This window comes from Mus pahari, chromosome 10, assembly GCF_900095145.1.
Source record: "Mus pahari chromosome 10, PAHARI_EIJ_v1.1, whole genome shotgun sequence".
Lineage (NCBI taxonomy): Eukaryota > Metazoa > Chordata > Mammalia > Rodentia > Muridae > Mus > Mus pahari.
This window is the reverse complement of record NC_034599.1, coordinates 71,883,657-71,910,374: the sequence shown is the minus strand read 5'-3', so window position 1 is coordinate 71,910,374 and position 26,718 is coordinate 71,883,657. Positions and strand designations below refer to the sequence as shown.

The 26,718-nt window shown below is 37.9% G+C and overlaps 1 protein-coding gene across 50 annotated transcripts in view; it reads left to right on the top strand.

Annotated features, from left to right (window-relative positions):
• The window catches only part of Mlip (muscular LMNA interacting protein), a 243,710-nt gene that overhangs the window by 116,608 nt on the left and 100,384 nt on the right, over positions 1-26,718 (top strand). For 15 of the 50 annotated variants that reach the window (XM_029543211.1, XM_029543207.1, XM_029543199.1 and 12 more), the window contains one exon: positions 1,004-2,434. The exons of 10 other annotated variants lie outside the window; for them this stretch is intronic. In XM_029543211.1, the coding sequence (XP_029399071.1) occupies positions 1,004-2,434 (1,431 nt within the window). Of the gene's footprint in view, positions 1-928; positions 2,435-14,875; positions 14,948-26,718 lie in introns of all 50 variants that reach the window. 25 more of the 50 variants (XM_029543194.1, XM_029543193.1, XM_029543192.1 and 22 more) reach the window with 4 other exon arrangements.

The window sequence follows — 26,718 nt, the reverse complement described above, 5'->3', positions numbered from 1 at the left end:
ATAATTTTAAAGTCTCTGTTTAAAAACTTTGGCATGATTTCAACATTTGCCTTAAAGTCTGGACTACTTAAGTGGAGCAAGAATACAAGCATAAGCTGTCTCTACACTGGACAGGCTATCCCAAATATCCTTTAATGAATTTATATTTAAAAAGTTCCTCCTTTTTGATGTGGGATTGGCAGTTGCCTAGTTTCAAATGGATTATAAAGTACTCTGTACTTTTCCAGGAAAGGGAGCCTGTTGGTTACAGGAGAATACACACCATTGCCTACGTGTTCATTAAGTTATTGTTATATGTTCATTCTGGCAAATACTTGAGGAAAATAAGCTAAAGTGCCCCTTCTATTTTGGATTTGATGTTCACTCTCAATTTATTTATTTCTTTTTTTTGTGTGTGTGTTGGTGTTAGGAGATTTAGTCTTTGAATTCTGGGCACCTTTTCAGGTTCACAATATGTATGACTACATATTCCAAGTTCTTAGTTCTTTAAGCAACTGAATACATAAATTTTTAGGATTATAGTCATTATCAAGCTACAGTTTAAATTCTTTCCATGGTAGAAAATCCATTTCATTTTCCAAAATGATGACAACCTCAATCTTTTTGGATTACACATTTCCAAGTTAGGACAGCTATTTTAAATATTGTGAATTATTTTTGCAATAGAATTATGAAGACAACTTTTATATTGATTTTGTTTTGGGGAATAAATGGGCTACAGAATGTAATGCTTAACAGTTCAGGTCTTATTTAAAATTCAAAGCCATGTCTCATTAGTAAGCATACATTCCTTCATTATTAATGGGGGCTTAAAAATCGCATTTCATATAAAACTAGTAGAAGGACTATTTGCATAAGCACACTGAAAAGAATACCTTGATAATTTCATAAGTAATGTCCTATTTAAATCTATCTTTCTTTCCTCTAGCTAATTTCTCCCACTACCTCTGAGCAGCTCGCTCATAAACCACCTGCTTTCTCCTTTGTTTCTCCAACTAATCAGAAAACACCACCTGTCCCAGCTAACGTCAGCGGAGCCACTGTGCTACAGGAGTTTCACACTCGCAGGCTGGATGTCACTGGGGCCTCTGAGGAAGAAACAACTACGTATTTTCACACTACTGCTCACGATTCCCCTCTTTCTGCATGGAAGGGCGCTTCAACATTAGTATTCTCTCCTTCTGCTCAACTGCCAGGTTCTAGTTTATGTGGCTCAAATGTCGCTGATCACACACGTGGGCTGGCATCGGAAGCACAGAAGAAAATGTCCACTTCGAATGTCCTTAATCCCAGGGAAGATGTGAGAACCTCTCCTTCGCCTGCCTCTGGTGCTTCTCTGATGTCACCCTCAGCTTCCTACATACCAGTCCGGATTGTCATGCACTCACTGTCCCCAAGTCCCAAACCACTTACCTCCTCTTCCCATGGTTCTTTGTCTACTGTCTGTAGCCAAATGTCATCCAGTGGAAGTCTTTCAAAGTCAGGGCTGAAGTCCCCAGTACCCTCTCGGCTTTCTCTCCTCACCGCTATTCTCAAGTCAAACCCTTCTCACCAAAGGCCTTTATCCCCTGCATCCTGCCCGACCTTCTCCCTTAATTCCCTGGCTTCTTCCACTCTTACACTTGATCAAAAAGTAAAGCAAACTCCACCTACACCTAAGAAATCTCTCTCAAGTGGCTCCTTGACAATGGGGTCTACAGAGCAAGAACACCAGGCTTCTGCAGAGAGCCACCAACCCTGCCACCTCCCTTTCTTTTCTAAGACTACCCTACTTTCTCAGGCACAGCCCCTCGCTCCACTAGCACTGGCCAGTAGCAGTTATGCTTCTACGGATATAGAGAAAATACCAGGAAGCACACTAAGGAGCAATACAACACCACCCCAATCACAGACTGAGACATTCAGTCTTGCTGATGTCCCTTCTGTCACACCAGGCTTGGCCACTCTTTCTTCTTCCAAGGGCAGAAAGGGTGGTGACCTCAGGACTCCAGAAAAGAACAGGAATATTTGCATAGAGCCTTCTACCTTAGCTTCTACACTACCTGATGATGAGAGCTCGGCCCTTTCCTCTTCAGGGAAAGGTTTCCACCCTTCCCCAGCCCTCTCAGACCTGATAGACAGATCCAAAAGAGCGTGCTCCCAACAACACCCAGGCCAGCGGCCAAGCCCTCCAGTCTCTAGGGCCGGCTCTGCTTCTCATCCCCACTGGGGGTGCTCCATTCTCCCTCCGGAGAGTTCACTCACCCAGACACTGCGCCCAAGTTGTGGGAGTGCTACATGTCCTTCAAGAACTGGGATGCCTGAAAGTACGGCATCCAACCACAGCTCACGTGTTTCAACTCCATCAATTCCTGTCTCTATAACAAGAACCAAGGAGCTGTTCTCACCTTGTGCCCTGTCCATGTCAGCAGGCCCTGAAAATAAGAAGCCCAAGGTATTTTTTTTTTTTTTTGGCTTGTTGCATGCTTATTTTGAAATATAGGGGGAAAGTCAATAATTATTATATTTATCCTATGACTGTGACTTTAGGAACACACATACACACACATACACATAGACACAACACACACACACACATACACACACACATTTAAAATTTTGGGGGGTCCTGGCTTGAACCTTTGTTCCCAATTCAAAACAGATAGCATTTTACAGTATGCTACGTTTCTAATCACTTAATAAGAAAGGTCTTACTATCCATAAAAATATGTTGCACTGACAGGATTAGTTAGTAGACAGGATTAGTATTATGTATATAGCATATGTATAGGCTCATGATATACCCAACACCAATTTGAAGATTTGCTATTTCTTTTGTCTTTGTTATTTATAACGATCACCTTTCTTTCCCTCCTGCAAGGCTAATTTTTTTCATTGCTCCCCTGCTGTAAGCTATATCAAGTTGGATTTTACTCTACCCATAAGAGAAAATGGAATAGAAATTTTCTTTATGTGTAAAAATATTTAATTTACGATGAGCACTAAATAGTTAACATCATTCAACACAGAGAGAATGAACAAACAGCATAAAGAAACAGAAATAAGAAAAAGTAATGCTGGCTTTTAAATGCTCTGTTGAGCAAGAGTGTGGAATAGCATCTATTTAATATGAGAGCAGAAACCTTAGAGGAGAGAGTCCATAATTCAGTCCTGCTGGAGCAGACAGTCCTACTCTAGGGCATGGCAGCTTTCCCTATATTCTCAAAGGACTCAGGAATGGATCCCATTGACCTTAGAATTGGATAGTTGTTAAATGAGTGAAATAAAACTGTGGAAGTGCTGGTGTTAGCAGTCCATGGGACTTTCGACTCAATATATTTAAATAATACAGTTCCTAGACTTTGCAGCATCACACAAAGTGAGCTCAGTACTGTTATTACCAAATAAAATGTAAAGTTAAGGAAGCAGAGCAGCTCACATATTGTTACTGGTATTGCAATACATTTCAACTGAAAAAGTAGGCATTAGAAACAGCATGCTTGCCACTTACTAGCTTTCTTAGGAGTCGCTATGATACTTTTAAAGAGAGCAAAGAAGTAATTATTTATCTTAAAAAAAAAAACCTTGTTAACATTTAAATATAGATGCATGCTTGTGATATTGGTGTGTCATGTACTAAAAATTGTCATTCTAATCATTACCTGAGTTTGTTGACTTGTTATTTTTTTAATTTAAGATAGGTTCTCCCCGTGTAGATCAGGGTGGCCTTGAACTGGAAATCCTTGCTTCTGCTTCCCCAGTACAGATGCACACCCCTATGCTCTGCTAGAATCATTCTTTAATGCTTTCTTGATGTTCTGGCTTGGTTTTTAACTGCTGTGATAAAACACCATGACCCAAAGCAGTGCGGGGAGGACCGGGTTATTTCACCTTACAGTTTACGGTCCACCATAAAGGGGTATTGGGACAGGAAGTTGGGTAAGCACTCGGGCAGAGACCAGGGAGGAGTGCTACTTCCTGGCTTGCTCCCCTTGGTTGTTCAACTTGAGTTTTATATATTCTAAGATCCCTCCCTTTCCAGAGATGGTGCCGCTCAGAGTGGGTAAGCCCTCCCACATCAATCATTAATAAAATAAAATGCCCCACAGAGTTGCCCACTGGCCAATGCGATGGAGGCATTTTCTCAGTTGAGATTTCCTCTTTCCAGATGACGTGAGCTTGTGTTGAGTTAACAAAAACAAGCCAGCCCTCTTGCCATCCGCTTGAGTTACTCGGCACCCTTTGCAGAAAGTCATTTCACTAGAGAAGCTTGTTCAAAGGGGTTCTATTTGTGCTCCGGTGTGCTTTGTTCACATTGTATCTTATCATGGATACAGTCAGTGTTTGATGAGGATGAGCTGAAAAGCCTTTGATAAATTAAAGACCTGTATGTCAAAGACCTACTTTCCCTTGGTTTTCTTCATGCTCTCAGTTTTGAAGAATTTTCAGCACTAGCTTTCTTTGTTTAATTTTCCTGATTTCTAGTTAAGGAAATTGTAGCTTATAGATGTGTTTGTTGAAATTGGTGACCATGAAAATAACAAGAACTATTTGCTGTACTCCTTTTTATTTTTAACCAAATGTTTTAACACACAAATTCAACATTTCTGCCTAGAAGATGTTCCTAAGACATCATCTTCTCATCTTTAGTTTTTTCTTTCTTTCTTATTATTGCATTTCTATAGTTTAAAATTAGAAAAACCAACACACATTTTATTACAAACTACCCTTCTTGGGAGTTAAGTCTTGAGTATAGAAATTCATTCAAATTGACACAATCAGAGATGAACTGCATCCCAATTTTGTTTTTGTATCTGACTGTTTTGTTTAAATTGGTGCAATTTTTTTTTTTCACAGAAGAAAAGGGTGAAATAGACAAAAGCTCTGAGATATCAAAGAATTTATTTGCTTTCGTGACTGTTTCTTGCCTCAGTCCTTCCAGGGTAGTGCAAAATGATCAAAGCAATCCAAGTAAAGTGCTTTTTTTTGAAGTAAAAATAAGTAAATAAGCAAATAAGTAAGTAAGTAAGTAAATAAATGGGTAAATTTTCAGATTTATTTAAGCTTTATGCACCAAGTAGATAGGGGGTCCTCAAACATAGGTACTCAACAAACTGAAACAGTAATGCCTAAAAGAAATCAGTTCAAAATCTGGGTTCTACCTACTGTCCTTGGATATTAAAATAGACTGAAATGCTGGCTAAATTCAGATTAAAAAAAACCATGTTTGAAGCCCCTTTGTAATTGTCCAACTTGTATTTCATTAATATGGGATAATTGACATGCTAATTTTAGGTGTTGCTTTAAAATATTCTGGTTTGTGTTCATGGCCCTGGACAGGATGGGCATCTCCCTGAGTATTCTCTGGCCAACTTCTGTATTGTTTGAGACACTTTCCCCCTTTGGAAAATGGGGATACAACATTCGTCCAAGGTTGTGTTTGGGTTCCAAATATAATTCATTATCATTTTTAAAAGTGTTTGATTTTTCCCCCTCCTGGTGTGCTGCCATGGTATTTCACATAGAATTGGAGAGTCTATTATATTAACAGCTCATATAATCTAGTACTCACTGGAAATGGTTTCAAATTTCTTCCAAATGAGTGCTTCCAATGGTCTGGCTTAAAGCTATTTGCACTCAGCTTGTTTACAGGATCAGTAGGAGCTTCCACTGCTTCATGAGGCTTTATAGCCAGAGTCCTATTTATTAAATTCTCATTCCTTGAAGGCATCAAAACATTTTCAATTTCGTTATACTGGAAACTTGGTGCAGCAGGCAGGATGTGGCTTTTCCCATTTTGTAGAGCCAAGTATGACTTGAGAAAGGAGTGATAAGAAACATGAGATAAAATACTAATCTGGGTCGCTTATTCAATAAGCACGTACTGCCGTTCTATATACACTTTGCTAAGAAAAGTTAAAAAAAAAAAAGAAGCAAAGAAAGCTTACATTCTGTGGTGGAAGAGAATCCATTTCCCTCATTTAATGTCCATTAACTTCTTAGAGGGTGTAGTGTAGTATGGAGAAGAACATAGCCCAATGAAGTCACTACAGAAAGGAGCTGTGTCTCAGATTTGTGTCAGATTGCTGGAATAGGTTTCTTTGAGAAGTAATCAGTGAGTGCATATCTAGTGACTTCTTTTGTGATTGGGTTACCTCACTAAGGGTGATATCCTCCAGATACATCCATTTGCCCAAGAATTTCCTAAATTCATTGTTTTTAATAGCTGAGTAGTACTCCATTATGTAAATGTACCACATTTTCTATATCCATTCCTCTATTGAGGGACATCTGGGTTCTTTCCAGCTTCTGGCTATTACAAATAAGGCTGAGAAGTTATCATTCAAAGAGGTGCGTGATGAAGNAGGAGCAGGTGCTGGGGCTTGTAGTGAGCAAGAAGATGCTGAAGGTGCGAGAGAGAGAGAGAGAGAGAGAGAGAGAGAGAGAGAGGATGCCACATTCTACTCTGAAGTTCCCGATTTACTTTGAGGAAGACAGGAAGCTTGTGTTTTGTCTTGTTTTAATTGAAGTTTTAAATTTTGTTTTTGAAAAATTTCTTGCAAATACAGTATTTACATTGTTTTCACATTTCTCTCCCTTACTGTTACTCTTATGTTCCCTTAGTCCCTCTTAAATTAATGATGTCTTATTAAGTATCTGTCTGCCTATCTTTCTGTCTGTCTATCTATCTATCTATCTATCTATCTATCTATCTATCTATCTATCTATCTATCTATCTATCTATGGGTTTAGGGTTGACTGCTTGGATTAAATACATACCAGAGGATGTATTCCTGAAGAAAACCATTGCCCTCTCTCAGTACCCAGTAACCATTGATTGGCTGTAGTTCTTTATTTAAAGTGTAACCTTCTGATGATTTTCCTAATCCATGTTGTCATGCTGACTGGTATTCAGACAACCACACTGATGATATTTCATGGGAATGACTTCCCTGTCAAGTCAAGAAGATACAGTTTAACAGCAGTCGTCCTCCTCCTCTTGCTCTTACAATCTTTCTACCCCTTCCTCTGCAGTGTTCCTTGAGCCTTAAGACATAGAGGTTGCATTACAGATGTCGCAACTGGGGCTGAACCGCACATGGCCACTTACAGTCTGCATTTCAACTAGTTGTAGATCTCTAATAGCTTCCATTTGCTTCACAAAGAATTTCTTTGATGACTGGTGAGAGTTACACTTCCCTATAGGTATAATAACACAGAGTTAGAATACATGTAGAAATTATATTTGTTTAAGAGAATGGCAGTTGGTTCTCCTCTAGGGTCTATGACCCTAGGCTAGTTGGCTAGGTTTACAGCACCAGGCATGGATTCTATCTCTTGAATGAAAGCCAGTGTCTACTTAGACAACTGCTGCTTACCTCCTGGATAACAGTGCCACTATTGCACCATTGGGGATACCTCACGTGACTGGTCATTAGTGACATTTGTAGTCTACAAGGCTGGGTAGGACTATTGGGTGCTTTTGTCCATTGGCAGCTTCCACAACACCTTCGGATATTATGAGAATTGGTTCTCAAAGATGATGCTTCCAGTTCCAGATCAACTCTTTCAAGCACTGTGTCTGACGTGTGTATGGTCTTCCTCAACGGGGTTTTATTTTCAGGTTCTTGAAAGCTCTTGATTAGCTAGGTGACACAATATTGATTGGTGTATGAAGAGTGGAATATACAAGGATAGACAAGGAAGTAAAGAGACCTTGGAAGGTGATTCTAACTTTTTAGGTAAGTCATGGTCAAGCAGAGAAGTGAAAGTGAAGGTGTTTGTCTAGTGTTTGTAAGTTGTATGACTTTTAGCAGTCATCAAAACCATGGTATGGAATGTGAAGCTACTACATTTTATGACTTCATATTTTTACTCCTTTTCTGTCACTATCATTTTTTTGCACACTTCATTAATTTTCTGTGATTTTATAAGACTAATGACTCTCTATAATTTTCCTACCCTTATTTCCTGTCTCTTCCAAATCAATGCTGAGTATTTTTGTGTCCTATTTCTTTGATTTTTTTTCTCCAGATGAACCCTGAATTGTTCTTAGTGATACATCATATCCATGTGTCAGGAGCTGACAAAAGCTTGTTTTATTCTAGGGGAGTGCTTGCTTTTCAATTGTGGAGTTATTCAATTTAATTCAAGAAGAGACTTTTTTACATTTCTTTTTGACTTTGTGTGTGTGTGTTTTATGTAATCTTGAGTGTAAGTGTGTGATGTAATTTCTATTTATGCATGTGTATATGTATATCCATGTGTGATATAATCATGTGTGTATGTGTGCGCTCATCTGTTATGTACATCTGTAGCCCAGATGTTGATACGGTTATATCTTTTTCAATTGCCTCACTGAATTTGGAGCTCATATTTTGACTGGATAGGCTGGCCAGTGAGTCCTTGGGATCTGCTTGTAATTGCCCCCCCTCCCAAGTGCTAGGGTTGGGGAGGTTTGTAGCCACACCTGAGGTTTTACATGGATGATGGGGATCCAAACTCAGTTCCTTCTGTTTGAATAGCTAGAACTTTACTGAGTGTTTATGTCTCCTCAGCCCAAAAAAACACTTTTTGAAAGAAAAAAGAAAATGAAGAAAAGAAGACAGTAATCCAAGTTCATGACTTAAATGTTACAATTTCACATCTAGAAGCAAGATAAGGCTGGGCGTGGAAGTATACACGCAATCACTCTGAAGGCAGAGGCAGGCAGATCTCAGTAACTTCTTGGCCAGCCAGCTCTGCAGAGTAAGATTATGTCTCAAATAAAAAGCAACAAATAAACAAAAGTAAACCCAGCCAAACAACAACAAATCTAAACCACACACACACACACACACACACACACACACACACAAAATGAGAACAACAACAATAGCAATAAAGAAGATGACCTTAGAACTTTAGCAAGTTGGAATTGTCCAGTGAAGTGTTTGATGGAGAAAAAGGGATACCCAATGAAGGACAAAGTTTGTGATTTTTCATGTTCTTTGGGTTTTATTATAATCTTCAGTTAAAATTTTAGTCAGATATTCATATTGGGAAAACATGTTGCCCATTTGTTCTGTGCTAAGCTAGCATTAAGACTAAGATAAAAATAAAAAGAGAAATAATACAAAGCATCTCTGCTAAAAGACCTAGCAGATAGATGAATAGGTGTGGAAAATACTCTAATGAAGTAAGTTTTATATATTTGTGATATTCAAAACACAAAAAGGATAACTCAGATAGAGGTAGAGTTTCTATGAAGAGAGGTGTGTAGACAAATTATGTTAGCAGCTCCTTCTCCCAGATGCTCTGTTAAGCACAGGTCTTTAGAGGTTTTGACAGTTCTCCTCTGACAGGAACATTCTGGTAGAAATGCAGATAGTCTAAAGAGACATTTGTGTCCCTTTTTTTTGGCTATCAGATTACTGAAACAAGGAATCCTAAAATATATAGATTTTTCTCAGGAATATCATGCTGAAAGAAAGAAAAGACAGAAGACTGCTGTCATCCAGAAGGATAAATTTTCTCTGGGAAAAATTTCACACAGTTCTGGAAACTTGTCAGAAAAACTTGCAGGAGAGACTAGAGCTCAAGCAATGATGGGTAGGCCACATATGGACCAGGACTACTTAGTTCTGTATATGTTGCTTGTTATTTGCTTAAGTCTGAACTTCATGGCAAGACCCCAAAGATGGACTTGGGTACCACAGAGCGGCTTGTTTCTTTTCTAGTATGATCACATTAAAGAAATCTTTTTCTTTGTTTTTCACTATTTCTTGTTTGTTTAATTGACTTTTGAGGAGGTCAGGATGCAATGCTTATCTTGTCAGGTCTGCCATGGTCTAGGGTCTGTGCCCAGCACCTGCAGTCATATGAATTCTGCCTATTCAGTTAATAGGATCATTATAGATTGTGTTGCTCAGCATTCCAGAAATAATATGGAGGGTGTGGCTCTGAGATGAGGTTGATTTTTCATCTCAGATCTTATATTACCAAGATAACAACTGTAGCAATTTGGGTGTACTCCTGGAAAACCAATAAGCGAAAGTTTGATTTAGACTCTCTTCAAACTCATAGATCTAAAGAAGCTGATCACTGTAATGAGAATCTACTCCAAGAACCCCATGTTGTTGCTAATAAGAGGTTCTGCTTCTGAAACTATAGCCATAGATCCAGTTCTCAACAATTAAAACCTGGTTTATCTTGATATATTATTGGCTTTTATGAATAGATTCTGCAGAGGAACTGCAGGTACTGGCCACTTCTCTGGCCCTATGGATGGCGATTTTTGTGACACCACAGGCTATAATTCAAGCTATCTGCTATTATTTCTCTAGAACAGTTTTGATTTATACCAAAGATTTCAGATTTATACCAATGAGATTTACATATTGTGTAGAAGTCTTGGAATGTTGGGAAGAAATAAGTTCCATATTAGAACAAAGAACTCCCTTTGTGTTAAAAATCTAACAATATTAAGGGAACTCAGAGGAAAGATACTGAACCTGATAAGCATCTTTTATGTCAATAAACATGGTTTTTCAGATTGAAAATTTGGGAAAAACACTTGTCTTAGAGAAGTACAATATGCCACAAAGTAGCTATTCAAGAGGTAATTAATTATTGAATAAATCCATTAGTTGAATTCTACATCCAGTGAGATTGACAAATTTTCTGGTGTCAATCACACTGAGAGAACCCAGTAGTAAGAGCTTTCCATTTGGACAATGATAAAGATAACACATCTAACAAATGGCTCATGAAATAATATTTTTTTATTTATACAGTTTAAAGCAAGAAAACATTTCTCTAATATGAAACTAGATAGAAATAACATTCAAAGTCTAGGATATATCATTTGATTTCAGGTTTTCCTGATGATTCTTTAGCTTCAGGGTTCTGTAAGCATATGCCATTTTCCCTATTGTTCATAAAGAAATTACATTTCATTCTAAATCCTTACCCAGATCCATTGTTTTCTAGAGGCGACAGCATTGTAGGATCAATGTAGATACTAGGACTGAAAGTGACCTCAGGTATCCTCCAGAATTGTCCCTTATGGAAGAGCTGAGAGTACAGGACCCAGGAGAGTTGGAGACTTGCAAAAGATCACAAAGCTGCTGCTTCTTAGAGAAAAGAGGCATTTGGAGAAAAGGAAGTTGCAGATAAATAAGCAGAGTCTAATCTCCCATGAGAGGAGTATTTATATTTAGAGGTCTTCATGTGTATGTATTGTTGAGTATGTTTTTATGTTTATATGAATGTATGGATGCATGTATAAATAGATATGAACTTGTGTGTGCACTTAAACATGAGAATGCGTAAGTGAGGGTTGTGAGTGATAGGCTACAGTGGTTCCTGACATCCTGGCTTTGGGTTGCTAATTCCACTCTAGCTAATGTAACAAACAGAATGAGAAGGAAGAAAACAGCAAGAAGAGAGAATGATTTTGGCTTTCAGCTGTGCACTGCTTTTCTTGCTCTAGGTCTGTCACTAAAGCCCTCACTCCTCTCAGATCCTTCTTAGGAAAATGGATGTGCTAGATTCAGCATTATCATACATGTTTAACCATGTCTGTTGTAGTTATATCCACAAAAGTTAAAGATGTTTAAATAAAAACATCCCCACAATATATTCTGATCATACTTTTCCCATCTTGTAACTCCTCCCAGATCTCCCCATCTCCCTACCCACCCAACCCCACAACCTATCTCTCTCTTTCTCTAAAACGACAATCAGGAAGACAAACAGACAACCAAACAACCAACCAAACAACCAAACAACCCCACAAAACAAAACAAAACAAAAACCCACAGTTGGAAAACCACAATATACAAGCAAAAGACCAATAAGACAAAAAGAAAAAAAAAGGCTAAGCAAAGAAATTTGAGGCAAATAGTCTACAAAAATATCACCCAGTTTGTTTTATGTTGGTCAGCCACTGATGGATATAGAACTTACTCTAAAGTGTGTTTAGTATATACAGTGAGAATTTATTAGGGGAAAAAAAAACCCCACTCTGTCAGCAGGTCTCAGGTGCAGATAGTTTCTTGGTTAGGGTTGGTTTCCCAGATCTACTCTCTCTCCTCCACCTTGGAACCCTGTCTAAGTTGATCCTGTGCAGACTCTGAGCATGTTTCTACAGGCTGTGAGAGTTCATCTGTATTTTAGTATATTCTGTTGTGTCTGGAGTATGCTTTTTCATTGGTGTCATCTATCCCCTTTGCCTCTTAGATTCTTCCCATATCCTCTTCACATAGCTTCCTGAACCTTGAGAGGAGGAATTTGGTGAAGACATTCCACTTAGGACTGAGTGTTCCAAAATCTCTTGTTCTCTGCACATTCTCAGCTATGTGTCTCTGTGTTAGTTCCCATCTATTGCAAGAGGAGGCATCTTTGACGATGACTGAGAAAGCCACTAAGCAGAACATAACTAGGAGTCATTTTATCATAATGTTTCTTTAGCAGAACCATAGCATTTGATTTTCCTTTAGACCCATAGCAAACCAGTCTAAAGTTTGTGGCCACCTGAAAAGTGTCAGGCATGGGTTTCATCTCTTGGAAATGTCCTTAAAACAAATCAAACAGTGATTGGTTACTCACACAATGTTTGTGCTGCTATTCCAGCAGTATATCTTGCAGGCAAGTCACCATTGTAAATCATAGGGTTTGTAGCTGATTGATGGTTACCTTTCTTTTCTGCAGAGTACTTGACACTACTATGAACACTAGTCAGTTTAGAGGGTGGTTCTGATGCTAAGGTACTCTTCCCCAATTGCTGCTGCTTCTTCTTCTTTTTTTTTTTTTAGTTTCTTTTATTTATTTATTTCTTATTTTTTTATTGAATATTTTATTTATTTACATTTCAAATGTTATCCCCTTTCCCAGTTCCCCTTAAACCTTCTATCCCATTCCACCTCTTCCTGTTTCTATGAGGGTGTTTCCCCACCCGCCCACTCACTCCCTCCTCCCCACCCTTGCATTCCCCTATACTAGGGCATCCATCAAGCCTTCACAGGACCAAAGTCCTCTCCTCCCACGGATGCCAAACAAGGCTATCCTCTGTTACATATGTGACTGGAGCCATGGGTCACTCCATGTGTACTCTTGTTGGTGGCTTAGTCTCTGGGAGCTCTGATGGATCAATAAAGATACTAGTGACCAATGACTGAGGATGGGGCAGGACACTTAGAGTTGTGTGGGAAGACATAGGGAGAATCAGGAGAATGGGGGAAGAAGAAAGACAGTAACAGCAGGAGATAAAGCCAAGCAGGCATGTGAGTTTTCAGTTGGATTGGCCAATGGCTACACTATCTGATTATGCCCGAGGTGGCAGAGGAGGTTTAGGAGTGCCCAGTCATCAAGTTAGCAAAGACGTTTTAAGATTAGCTGGTGTGTGTGTGTGTGTGTGTGTGTGTGTGTGTGTGTGTGTGTGTTGTTTTTTAATCTGTTTATCTGTGGATCTAAGGGGATCTGGGTGAGGACTGGTAGCATGGTCCACCTAGAGCTTAAAGCGAGGTAACAAAAAATTCACACAAGTTAGTATGGATGAAGCTTCTAGTTAGGCAATAGCCAAACTTTTGTATGTTCAAGGAGATGTGTAAGTGTTGTTATCAGCACTAGGATGGTATCAGCTATCTGTTTGAAGAGATAAACCAATATCCCTGGCATCATTTGGGTCTTCCTGTTGGGCCCCTTTGGCCAATGACTCAACTAGATCATGGCATAAGAGGCTTTATTTGATGGTGAACAATGTTTAGCTGATATATATATATATGTATATATATATATATATATATATATATATATATATATATATATATATATATTACATATGGTCCTCAAATGGCCCTTAGTATTAATTAATTTTCCAACCCATATTTCCTCCCTTTCCCCTTTATCCATCACCTTCTCATTTAATTCACTTATTCCAGCCTTCTACCTCTCTGTAACTATATATTCTATTTCCCCTAAGGCTTTATGTTTTGACAACCCCAGTTTTTATTTATTAAATCTTTGGTTTGCTTTGCAAGGCACTGAGGCAGCTTGGAGTGCTGTTCCTTGTCCTTGCTGGCTATGAGCCACTGGGGAAGCTGCCTCAGGTAGGGAATTTGGTATCATAGGAGTCTCGAATTTAAATAATCAACTCAAGACCAGCTTGAGATGAAATCATGGCTTCTGATATTCAATTTTATCACATTCCATTTTGTATAGCTCCATTCATCTCCAGCTTTTCCAAATAACTCATGTAGCTCTGTTTGACTAAAAACATAGAATGTGTTAAATTTCCTTTGTTAATATCATTGATTAGAAAGCAGAAGTATTTATAGTGTTAAATATAAGATTAGGACCAAGAGATTGGGCCTCATTTCCACTCTGGACAAATTGTGGTGTTAAAACTGCTGTTAGATAGGTATAGAGGTCTATCCAGCAATTTTACAACGTAGGAGAGGGAGGCAAGAAAAGCATGGGTTTCAGGCCAGCTTGAGCTACATACAGCTGTCATGCTTATCTTAGGCTATACAAAGAGACCTTGCCTAAAATTTCAACTTAAACCAACTTGAAACTGCTGCCAAATTTTGTGTATTATAACCTATGTTTTTGTGAATGATGCAAGTATGTATCAAGAACTCAATTAAATGATTGGCATAATTACTACTAATGGCTATGTAAAAAGACAAATATTGAGAATTTGTAGGCTAACATCTTATTGTGGTGTTTATTGACCTATCAGTCTACTAAAAGATTAACGTGGACTAATTTTTCTTTTTCTGAAATATGCTGTGGAAAATAACCCTTTTTTTTTTCATCTGAAAATGTGTCATTTAACTTGATAGACCTGCCTACAGTTCTGTCTTATTCTTCTCCCTTTTCATCTCCATTCTTGCTTTCTGGTTACCCATTCTAGCAATACAAGACCATGTCAAGCTACAAGGCTTTTGCAGCAATCCCTACAAACACATTGCTCTTGGAACAGAAGGTTAGTGTTGCTTTCAAAGCAGAGTGATGGTTGTATTTCTACTATTCCATTTTACTATGTGCATAAAATCTCTCCTGAGAATGCTTTCCACTTATTCTACTTAAATCAAAACTGCTCCTAGTTGAGAATCCTGTGATGAAAGCACATTGTTTAGCATAATGGCTGACATCCTTGCGATCACTAGGGTTTAAGTTAGATCTCTGAGATGTCCACTGTCAAGCAGACTTGGAGGTTTGAATCACACTTCAATATATCCTCCTTCTTTGGAAATTTAAAATCTGTTATGTTTAAGAGTTCCTACCTTGCTGGGCAGTGGTGGCACACACCTTTAATCCCAGCACTTGGGAGGCAGAGGCAGGTAGATTTCTGAGTTCAAGGCCACCCTGATCTACAGAGTGAGTTCCAGGACAGCCAGGGCTACACAGAGAAACCCTGTCTTGAAAACAAACAAACAAACAAACAAGTTTCTACCTCTGGTTGCATAAACAAAGTCAATTGGATGTAATGGGATTATGTGCACAACTGGCTAACTTGTTCATTGACCGATCACTATTTGATTAATATCAGCTTCCATTACCATGCTATGTGCATACTCAGCTTTAATACCCAAAATATCTGATAGAGCAATACAGACTCTACCACCAGCCAAATCTCTTCATCTATGCCTGTCAACTATTGGTCCTACCCTTCTCCTTTCTGATTAGCAGGAAGATTGGTGGTAACTGCTAATGATGAAATAGCTTTCATATAGATCTATGTAGTTTTGCTTTGCTTTTAAACATCAATTATAAAATTATAGCATGATATATATTTTAGTAAGTTAATTACATATGTGCAAGTAAAATCACATGAAGAATTCACATCAGAATGAAAGTGAAATTGTTCACCAAGTATGGGAAATTGTAGACTTCATGTTATTTTATGGTGATTTATTTAGGCTATTTAGCAATTACTACATTAAGCTATTTTTTTAACATGGCTAGTAATATGCTTCAAATATTGTTGCAGTCATTTGTCAAATGTTAACTGGTTATCAGCCAGGTGTAATTTTGATAACAGGTTTATGAATCATCATTCCTATTCTCTTATAATGATATAGAAATTGAAGCCTTTGTATGATAGCTAAAAAGTAGGAACTATGTGGAAAATGTTTAGTAGCATAAAGTCAACATTAAATGAGTAACATTTCTTGTAGCCTGAGTTTATGGTAATAATTCCAGATTATCCACATGTGATCTAAAGTCTGTGTTCTGTATGCAAGTCTTCACTCATCTTCATGGCTATCTGCTGGAGAAACATCTGAGAGTTGGTCTCTAGCTCCTTTTTTGACTTTCTATCTTTCATACCTTGATAAAAGTTAAGATAGGATTAAAGTATTGGAGAGCATGGGAAGCAATGCTTCCTTGGTTACTCATTTTCCCTTTATCTAGGGCCATCATGGCCGTGTTTAGGGACACAGACCATCTGCCAGTTTCAGGTGGTCACCTCTGATATCTGATCACAAGCATCTACCTTCAGAGTCGTGGGAGAGGGTTTTCTTGGCAGCGAGGGAAAGCAAACACACAGCCTGATAGCTCCTCTGACACACAGTCCCCTGGAGTATGAGGTGCTGCATGCTGCTATGTTAATTTTCCATGTAGAAAAATGATAGTTAATACTATCTGGAAATTTTTGAGATATGGCTCCAAGTCACATTTGCTTTAGAACCTCTGACTTTCTAGCTTCTTTTTCTATGAATGAACTATTTGATAGGGGTGATAATATGTTAGATATTAAAGATTAAAATTAATTAGTTTAAATTCTAGTTTTATTACAAACCTATGTCACAAAGGAGTGTGAGGGATATTGATGCAATTTGTGCAGTTCATATGAAACAGATTTTATGTTGTTTATTTTAAATATAATATTATAGAAGAAAATTAATGTCTTATTTTGGTATGATGGGCGATAAATGTCCTGATACATGATTTAAAATAATGCTTTTCTAATGAACAGTAGATTATTACATAAACATTAGTGTAGTCATTTGATCAAGATGACCATAACTGTAATTTGGCATCCTCAAAAGCCATGAATTAAATGAGAATGATTTTAATTTTAATATCATTTGTATAATTCTACATTCTTTTAAAAAATACCAGTGACCTGTAGGATATATTTATACAATGCCACTAATTTTCCCCGTTCAGTCAAAAGTGTCTCCCATGATCAACAACAAAGCATTCATAGTATAGTGCTCACTGGTCACATTCTGATTTTCATCTGCAAGAGATTTGATAGCTTTGAAATAAAAGAACCTTGACACAGAATGAAAAGGATGAGCTGGCTTCCTCCGAGCCTCTCCCCACCATTGTAGCTTTTAGAGATGGAGCCAATCAAGTCATATACAACACAGAATGACCACATCATTTGAACAGCAAAAACATGGAGCAGGGAAATTAGAATTTTACACATCTCTATTAATTTTTCTTATTGTGTGTTTTAAATCTGACAATTACTTTTTAATAATTAAAAAATGATTTCCTGTTTCCTACCTTACTTTCCTCTTTTGCCCCCTCCTTCTCTTGATTGTGCCTTTCTTTCCATTCAGTAATATTGGAGACTGAACTCAGAACCCCATGCATGCTAGATAAGTATCTATCGTTAAGCTATATCCTCAGGACAGCAAATTTATTTATGTAAAGTCATGCTCATTTCAGATAACCTTTTAAAATGACACTGTATTGCTTTTTTCAGTGTTGTAGTTTTTCAGAAGTAAATCTGATAGCTTAGTTCTTTGAACCCAACTGTTTATATGGCATAATTCATCATGTCATTGAAGTCAAAGGGATTTACTTCTGAATTGAGTGAGAAAATTAAGAACATTTAGAAACTCATTTATTTTGGAAAGAATCAGTAATTTGGAATTAAAAAGAAAGTCTGTGTGCTTCATTTGCATGTATATTTGTGTGTCTAATGGCAGGAGAAGGTATTAAGACAAACTGAAGCTGCAGTTGCAGACAGCTGTAAACCATGTGAGTTCAGGGAATCAAAACTCCTGCTCCCATGGAAGAACAGTCAGTGCTATTAACCACTGAACCAGTTCTCTAACTCAGTGGTTTTCATCCAGTGGTCATGTCCCCTTTGATAGTTGCATATCACATATCTTGCATATTAGATTTTTATATTACATTCATAACAGTAACAAAATTACAGTTATGAAGTTGCAACAAAATAATTTTATGGTTATGGGTCGCTACAACTTGAGGAAATATATTAAAGGGTGGCAGCATTAGGAAGGTTGATAACCTCTGCTCTAGATCCTAGAATATATTTAATATAATATCTTTAAATTTTAATATAATATATTTTGACCCATATTCATCTCTACTACTTCCTTTAAGTCAATGGTTCTCACAATCCCATTGGAAAACCTCTATCTACAAAAATATGTACATTATGATTCATAACAGTTGCATAATTATAGTTATAGAGTAGTAAAGAAAATAATTTTGTGTTGGGGATCACCACACCATGAGGAACTGTATTAAAGGATCACAGTATTAGGAAGGTTGAGAACCACTAATTTATCTCCTCCTAGATCTATTTCTCACCTCCCACTGAATTTTGCTGTTTGTATACTTATGGTATGGTATTATGGACTTTTGCATCCAGTGGAGCAAGACCAACCTACCAGGGGCTTAATCCTCAAAGAAAACCTACCCTCCCAAAGCAGCAATTAACTGTCAGCCACCCCAGGTTGCAGTGGGGTTCATAGACTGTTTTACTCCCACTGTGCTAAAATCCTAGCTGCCTTGACCTTGTGCAGATCTTGTACATGATAACACAAATGCTGTGGGTTCAGGAATACAACAGCTCTTTATGTCCAAAAGGCACTGTTTGTTGCAGTCCTTCCTGACAACTGGCTTTTACAGTATTTCCACTCTCTCCTCTGCCTTGATCCCTGATCCTCAGGGAGAGGATGTTATTATTGCTTTCCCATTTTGGTGGAGAATCCTGCAGACATTTATTCTCTTTGACCAGTAATATGTTTCTGTGCAAACCTCTATTCACTGCACAGTTCCCTAATAATTTCTGAGAGCAACATTAATCTATGGATATAGAGATATACATTTAGAGGACAATTTGGCATTATGTATATTTAGTAGAACAGTAGTAGCAGGTTTACCCACAAGGCCATGATCTCCCAAACTGTGAGTTTTGGACAAGTTTTACAGTATCAAGTTATCTGTTTCTTCCCATGGAACGGGCTTCAAATCGAATCAGAAAGTGATTGGACACCCCAATAATAATCGTGTTACTATTATTCCTTGGGGATGTCTTGCCATGCCATTAGGTATTAGTTATTATAGCTCATAGACTTCAGAGCTGAGAAAGACTGTTGATAACCTGCCTCTCTAGCAGCATAAACAACACCTTCTGGTACTTTGAATGTTTTCAGTACCTACTTGTTTTCTTTATGTCCTGTAACCAAAGTGGATACTATTTTCAGCAATAGGATCTTCGAGTTCTGGAGGGTGACTGTCTTTGTTAGGGTTTCTATTGCTGTGAAGAGACACCATGACCACAGCAACTCTTATAAATGAAAACATTTGGGTCCGGCTTACAGTTTCAGAGATTTAGTCCATTATCATCATGGCAGGAAGTATGGCAGCATGCCAGCAGGTATGGTTCTGGAGAAGGAGGTGAGAGTTATACATATGATCTGCAGATAGCACAAGAAGACCGTGTGCCACACTGGGTGTAGAGCAAAGGAGCCCTCACTATTCCTTCAACAAGGCCACACCTATTCCAATAATACCATTCTGTATGGACCAGGCATTGAAACATATGAGTCTATGGGACCATTCCTATTCAAACCACCACAGTGATCAAGAGCTACATAATGGCTTGCATTGTTTGGTGGTCTTTAGCAATACTCAAGGGACTAACAACTCAAGGGAAGGTATTCCACTGCAGCACCTTTTTATTTGGCAACCTATAACTTCTGGGATGAAAACTGTCCCCTATATAGGATAATTTCAATTAAAATATTTTATATTCATATATGTGTATTGTTTACAGATGGAATATTCTTAATCATGGAAGCTTGTCTCAATTCCTCCCTATCACATAGAGCACAGCCAGAAGGCTGATCCAAGATCATCCTTACAGTACTGTTTTAGGATCCATGCTGAGGGTTGCTTTGACAATAGAACTCACATATAGAACCCATTTTACATGGTTCAGCAATTAACCCTCTTCAAGACATATTATATGCACAGTATGTTTTTATGCCTGGGACATTATATAAGTGACAAGTAGAATTATTTTTGAAAAATAAAGCTATTTTTGAAAACAAGATTTTCAGTAAGTTAGAACTCAACCATTCTTTGTAATGAGATGGTAAGCTATCAGTAAATTATGGGATTGGCTTTGACTCTATTACCTCTGGACAAAACCTATAATTTTCAAAAGAATACATTTGGTTGGCAGGCAACGTAAGGTTTCTTAACTTGTCTATATCAGTTGGTCTTCATGTGGGTCCCCTAACAATTGGCTATCTCTGACCCTGCCATTGCATCCCCTTCCCCTAGCTGGACTGTCTGTTGTGGCCTCAGTGGGAGAGGATGTGCTTAGTCCTACAGCTACTTGATGTCTCAGTGGAGGGTAGTACCCCAGGAGGGCTTTATGAAGGAGACAGTTCTACCTAATTTCTTTTAACCATGTTTTAATAGGAAAAGATAAATGTAAGGTACATTTTAATGAGTTAACTTCAGCATCTTTTGTTTAGGCTTGAATCAGTAATCATTTCTCTCCGTCATATGGGAGCATGGAACACCAATAAAAATGCCACCCACAATAAACTTGGTTGAGATAAGTGACTTTGTTATATACATTAACTTTAATCATAATGTTTACTGTTGTCTATTGCAGAAAGTGAGATCTTTCTAATTTTATAATCATTCAAGTCTGTTCGCAATAAAGAAAACTTTAAGGTTAAATTGTGGGAATATACTAATAATCCAAGTAAATAAATCATTATTTTCGTTACAATTTTTTAAGGTACTAAAAAGGAAGGAATATCTATATTAAAAATCATATGTATATTACTGTGTTATAAAAGAATAATATTTTTCTATGGAGAGATACTTTTTATTTGGAAGGAAGTTCATATTTTCTTTTCCTGATCTTCCAATCATCTGTAAAGATAATATGTTTATCTAGTTTTAGATACAATTTTCCCAATAAATGTCATTACTGCCTGACATTTTAATGATACATTTAATTTATAAATAATTGTGTCTTTGCTAGATTTCAGAGCTGTTCAATATTAAAAAAATAAAGTAAAAATATAAAATTAGTTGCTTAAATATAAAGTTAAAAGGTTTATTTTCCTATAGCAGAAGCATACAAGATAGCTATTTTGAAGATCATAATGAAAAATGTCATATAAAAATAGTAAGGCAAAAAAAAGAAAAATAGTAAGGTATAGATTTGGTTTATCTTTCTGTCAGAACAGTTTATCTTAAGTTGTCTGTTTAATATTTCAAACCATGGATTGCTAACTGCAATCTGATTAAATGTAAGTCTTTAGTGAATGTTTTAAATTTTTTTGTGGTTCAAAAAATAATCTAGTTAATTTAGGATATGACCTACACTACAGAGACATCAACTAATATTCTTTGTTTTTTTTTTAAATTATTGAAAAGATTTCCATGACTCAAATCTGTACTAATTTGTTATACTCAAGTACTGTCAGACATGCATTCCTTAGAGCACTTGTGACTACCACTTATGTACCTGATGGTTTCAGTCTTTAAATATGTGTGTATCATAATTACATCATGTCCTATTTTCTCTTTCCTCTCTCCAATCTCTCCCATGTAACCTTTTCTCATTCAAATTCACAGTCTCTTTTTAAAAAAAATCCACACACACACACACACACACACACACACACACACACACACACACACCTGCACACGCATCTGCACACACACACACACACACACACACACACACACACACAGAGCTTAGTTCATACAATATCACTTGTGTTTATATGTTGTCAGGAATAACCATTTGGTGTTGTTTGTAGTGCTTTGTCTAAGGTTGAAGCCTCAGGAACTTTCCTGTTTCCATGTTTGCATGCCTAGTGGTATTGTCCTTGTTCAGATCTTGATCAAACAGCATGTTGGTAAAATATCACAGGTATAATTCCTCTGACATTTCTAGCAAACACAGTCTCACATAAAACTCTGGATCTTATGATCCTTCTAGCCCTCTCTTCTGCAAATATCCCTGAGTCTTGGGTGGAGGAGTTGTATTACAGATGTGTCAGTTGGGACTGGGATCCACAACTCTGGGTTATGAAAACCTGTGGTTTTCTGTAATGCTGAGCCTGTTGTAAAGGCAATTTTCCTTGGTGAGAGGTGAGAGGTGAGAGGTGAGAGGTGAGAGGTGAGAGGTGAGAGGTGAGAGGTGAGAACTACAGTTATCTGCGGTATAAGGACACATATGTGGAATGCAGGTAGAGGTTATGCTGGTTCAGTAAAATTATAGTCAATCACAGGTCTTCTTTTGAGATCTGTAACTTTACTATCCATGGGTAGTTGGCTAGATTTTAGTACCAGGTATGATTTTCTTTTTATTGAGTTGGCCTTCAATCAAATTAGAGATCTGTTTGTTACTACAAGCTATACATGGTACTACTGTACCCCTAAAGTTATTGTGCCATATTGGACATTGTTGTGGTCCATAGGAGCCACAGTTGGACGGGGCTGTTGATTGCTTCCCCTCTTTGGAAGCTTTCCTGGAGCCTTATGGTATAAATGAAAGCTAGTTCTCAGGAAGGAGGCTTCTAGGTTAGATTCAGCTCAGGGTTCTGATCCCTGTGTCCAAAATACGTGGTATGCTAGGCAGTGGAGACTTTCCTTTCACCGGTGGGAGACAAACAAACGCAGTATAATGTTTTGCAAGTCTATTAGACAACCCTGATCAACAACTCAAAAGAGGGATTCTCATGACTGGTGTTTGGATATTTGTTAGATTATCTATGGCTCTTGGGGAAAGCATTGTCAGCCCAGATGGCAGAATTTAAACGATATGTATATGCATAAACCAGCTTTTGTATATTATCAATATTGGTATATAGTTAATGATGCGATTCCTTGTAAGTTTTCTGATGTCCTTACTGGCATTTTATGCCCTCCTTTCTTCTTTATCTCCCCCCTTTTCATTAATTACAGCCACCCTGTTTTTCACATTTCCCCCTTTAGATCACTTGTACTTTGCTAGTCCCCTCTTAGTTGCTGTTCCACTTTCATACTGTGAAATAGTCTCTGGTCACTTTCTGGTTTCTGCAGATACTCCAGATTCTATACTCATATCTGAAGATGTGGAGCTAGGCCCCTCACATGACAGCGAACACGTGGCCCTTGTCATTCTGGGTTTATGTTATCTCAGTCACTATGATCTTTGTTTTTAGTTCATTCATTTACCTGAATATTTCATGACTTTGTTTTTCTTTATAGCTTAATAGTGTTCCATAGTGTAAATATACCACATTTTTATTATCTGTTCATCAGTCGAAAGGCATTTATTTTATTTCTATTTCTTAGCTATTGTGAGTAGAGCAGCAATGACCATGGATGAGCAAGTATCTGTGGATATTGAGCCCTCTGGGCATATGCGGAGGAGTCTGGTAATATGGTAAATTCATTTTTTAACTTTTTAAGAATTCCTTACATTGATTTCCAGAGTGGCTGGACCAGTTAGTATTCCTCCCAACAGAGAATGGTTTCCTATGCATCTTCTTCAGCATCTTACACTGGTTGTTTTATTTATCTTCACAATGGAGTAAGATAAAATCTCAAAGCTGTTTTGATGCATAATTCCCTAATTGCTAGGGATGATGAATATATTTTGAGATAATTTATGTTTGGCAATTTTTGTTTGTTCTTTGCTTTCTTGAGTTCTTTTTATATTCTGTCTATCAATCATCTGTTAGATGTAAAGCTGGCAAAGATTCTCTCCCATTCTGTGGGCCTCCTGGTCACTTGATAGACTGTTTCTTTAGCTCTTCAGAGGTCATTTAGTTTTATGAAGTTCCATTTCCCATTTGTTAGCCTTAATACTTGGACAAATGGGGACTAATTAAGAAAGTCCTTCTGTACAACTCTTTCAGGTATGCTACAGCCTGTGTTTTCGCCTATAGGTTTCAGAGTGTCAGGTTTAACATTGAAGAATTTTATCCGTTTAGAGTTAGATTTTGGTAAGGTGATAGAGGGGGGTCTAGTCTCATTTTTCTACCTCTAGGCATCCAGTTTTCTCTGTATTATTTGAAGATAGTTTCTTCTCTCCAGTGTATATTTTTAACCTCTGTGTTAAATATTAAATGGCTGAAGTTATGTGCAATCATATTTGACTCTCCAATTTTGACCCATGTGTCTACATTTATTATTGTGCAGTACTACGTATTTTATTACTATGTATCTCTAATATATCTTGATATCTGGAATGGAGCAATCTCTATAGCATTGTTCTTTTTGCTCAGGATTGTTTTGGATATCTGAGGTCCTTTTGTGGTTACATATGAGTTTTAGAGTAGTTTTATTCTATTTCTGTGGAGAATGAATTGGGGATTTGGATTGGGATTTCACTGAATCTATAAATGGAATTTGGTAGAATGGTCATTTTCACAAAATGAATTCTGCCAACCCATGAACTTAGGATGTCTTTCCTTTTTCTAGTGTCTTCCCCAGTCTGTTTCTTCAGAGGTTTCATGTTTCATTGTAGTTGGTTTTTACCTCCTTGGTTAGGTTCATTCCTAGACCTTTTATTGTCTTTGGAGATACTGAAATGGTGTATCCTGGTAAGTCCATTTGATGTTTAATATTATATTATTCTGATGCTTCTCTTTTATTTTTGTCCAGATGATCTATCCATTTTAGAAAATTGAGGTATTGAAATCATCAACTACTAATGGATTGATTTTAATTTGTGCTTTCAATCTAGTAGAAATCCAGTAATACTTTTTTTTTTAACAACAAAAAAATGAAATTAGTTGTACTTGAGCTTGGTGCACTTAATGTTTAGTTTAGGATAGTATCTCTTCTTCATTGATTGTTCCCTTGATTAGAATGAATTATCCTTTATCTCTTTCAAGATAGTTTTAGTTTGATTTGAGTCTTGTAAGATATTAGGATAGTAGTAACTGCTTGCTTCCTGGCTCCATATGATCAGAGGGCAGTGCACCCTTTAACTCTTTTCACTCTACTGAAGTGCCTATTTTTAGTGCTAAGATACACTACTTGCCACCGGGCATGGTGGCACATGCCTTTAATCCCAGCACTCGGGAGGCAGAGGCAGGTGGATTTCTGAGTTCGAGGCCAGCCTGGTCTACAAAGTGAGTTCCAGGACAGCTAGGGCTACACAGAGAAACCCTGTCTCGAAAAACCAAATTAAAAAAAAATACACTCCTTGTAGAAAGCAGTCATATGTATTTTGTTTCTTAATACATTTACCAAGCCAATTTCTTTTGACTTGAGAATTGAGGTCACTGGTATTTAAGGTTATTGAAAGTATGTGTTGATTGCAGTTGGTGTGTGGCCCTGTGTACCAGGGGCTTTCCACGAAGATCTCTGGCCTGGCCTGGTGCAAGAGTTCCTCTGAAGGGAAGCGAGTGTGGGCAGAGAGGGGAAGTTGCTTGCCTCTTCTGTTGCTGCAGTTGGCTCCACCTCTGTCCTCGCCAAGGCTGTCTGATTACTTGGTTACTCCATGCTGCCTTGCACTGAGTTGAATTGGGCTGGGTGAACAAGGGGCTGACTGGCCAGTGAGGAGTGTGGCACTGTTTCATGTGGCACTTTGGGAGAGCAGGCCTCTTCCTAAGTGTTACAGCTCTTAGAATAGAAGGCTCAGACGACAGAGTAGTTCTCGCACCCCTTTAATTCCCTGGATAGGATTTATATACAGTGTTAGGGGTGATTCAGGGTTCAACAGCAGGTACCTCTCATTGGCTTGGACTGAGAGCTTGGGAGAATCCTTATTTGCATGTGGGAAGGCGTGGTGCTGTTCCTATGTGACTGATAGCCACACATCTCTTCTGCAGGGAACTGTAGGGCCCGTAACTTCGACAGGGCCCAGGGGCTTAGGAGACATGATCGAACACCTTCTGTCCCATGCAGGTGGAAATCACCACCCACCGGGACACCAGGGTTCCAGACCTTTGCTCCCCCGGAGACCAGGCTGTCTGTGCACAGCCCACCACCCCACATCAGTGGTCCTTTGGGTTTTAGTAATTATGGCTTAATAATTTTTCCTGTAGTTTCTTGATCATGCTTATTCCTCTCTTTAGTCCAAAATTTTGCTTCCTATATTTCTTTAAGGTTAATTTGTTGCATGTAATTGTTTTAGGCTATTTATATTGTAGAAAATTTCTTCTCCTTCAACAATAGCAGACAGTTTTGCTGGGTATTTTAGTCTAGGTGGGCTGTCAGGGTATATGGGGATGTGGAGTACATTGCTATAGGTTCTATTGGCTTTCAACGTTATCGCTGAGAAATCAGCTTATTCCAATGATTTTTCTTTATATATGATTTATATTTTTTCTCCTTGAAGTTTTCAATAGTTTTTTTTTTCGTGGGGGGGGGGAGGCGTTCCATATACTTAGTGTTTTAGATATAGTATCTTGTGGGAATTTTCTTTCTTTTTTTTTATTATTATTTTCTTTATTTACATTTCAAATGCTATCCCGAAAGTTTCCCATACCCCTCCCCCCACCTCTGTTC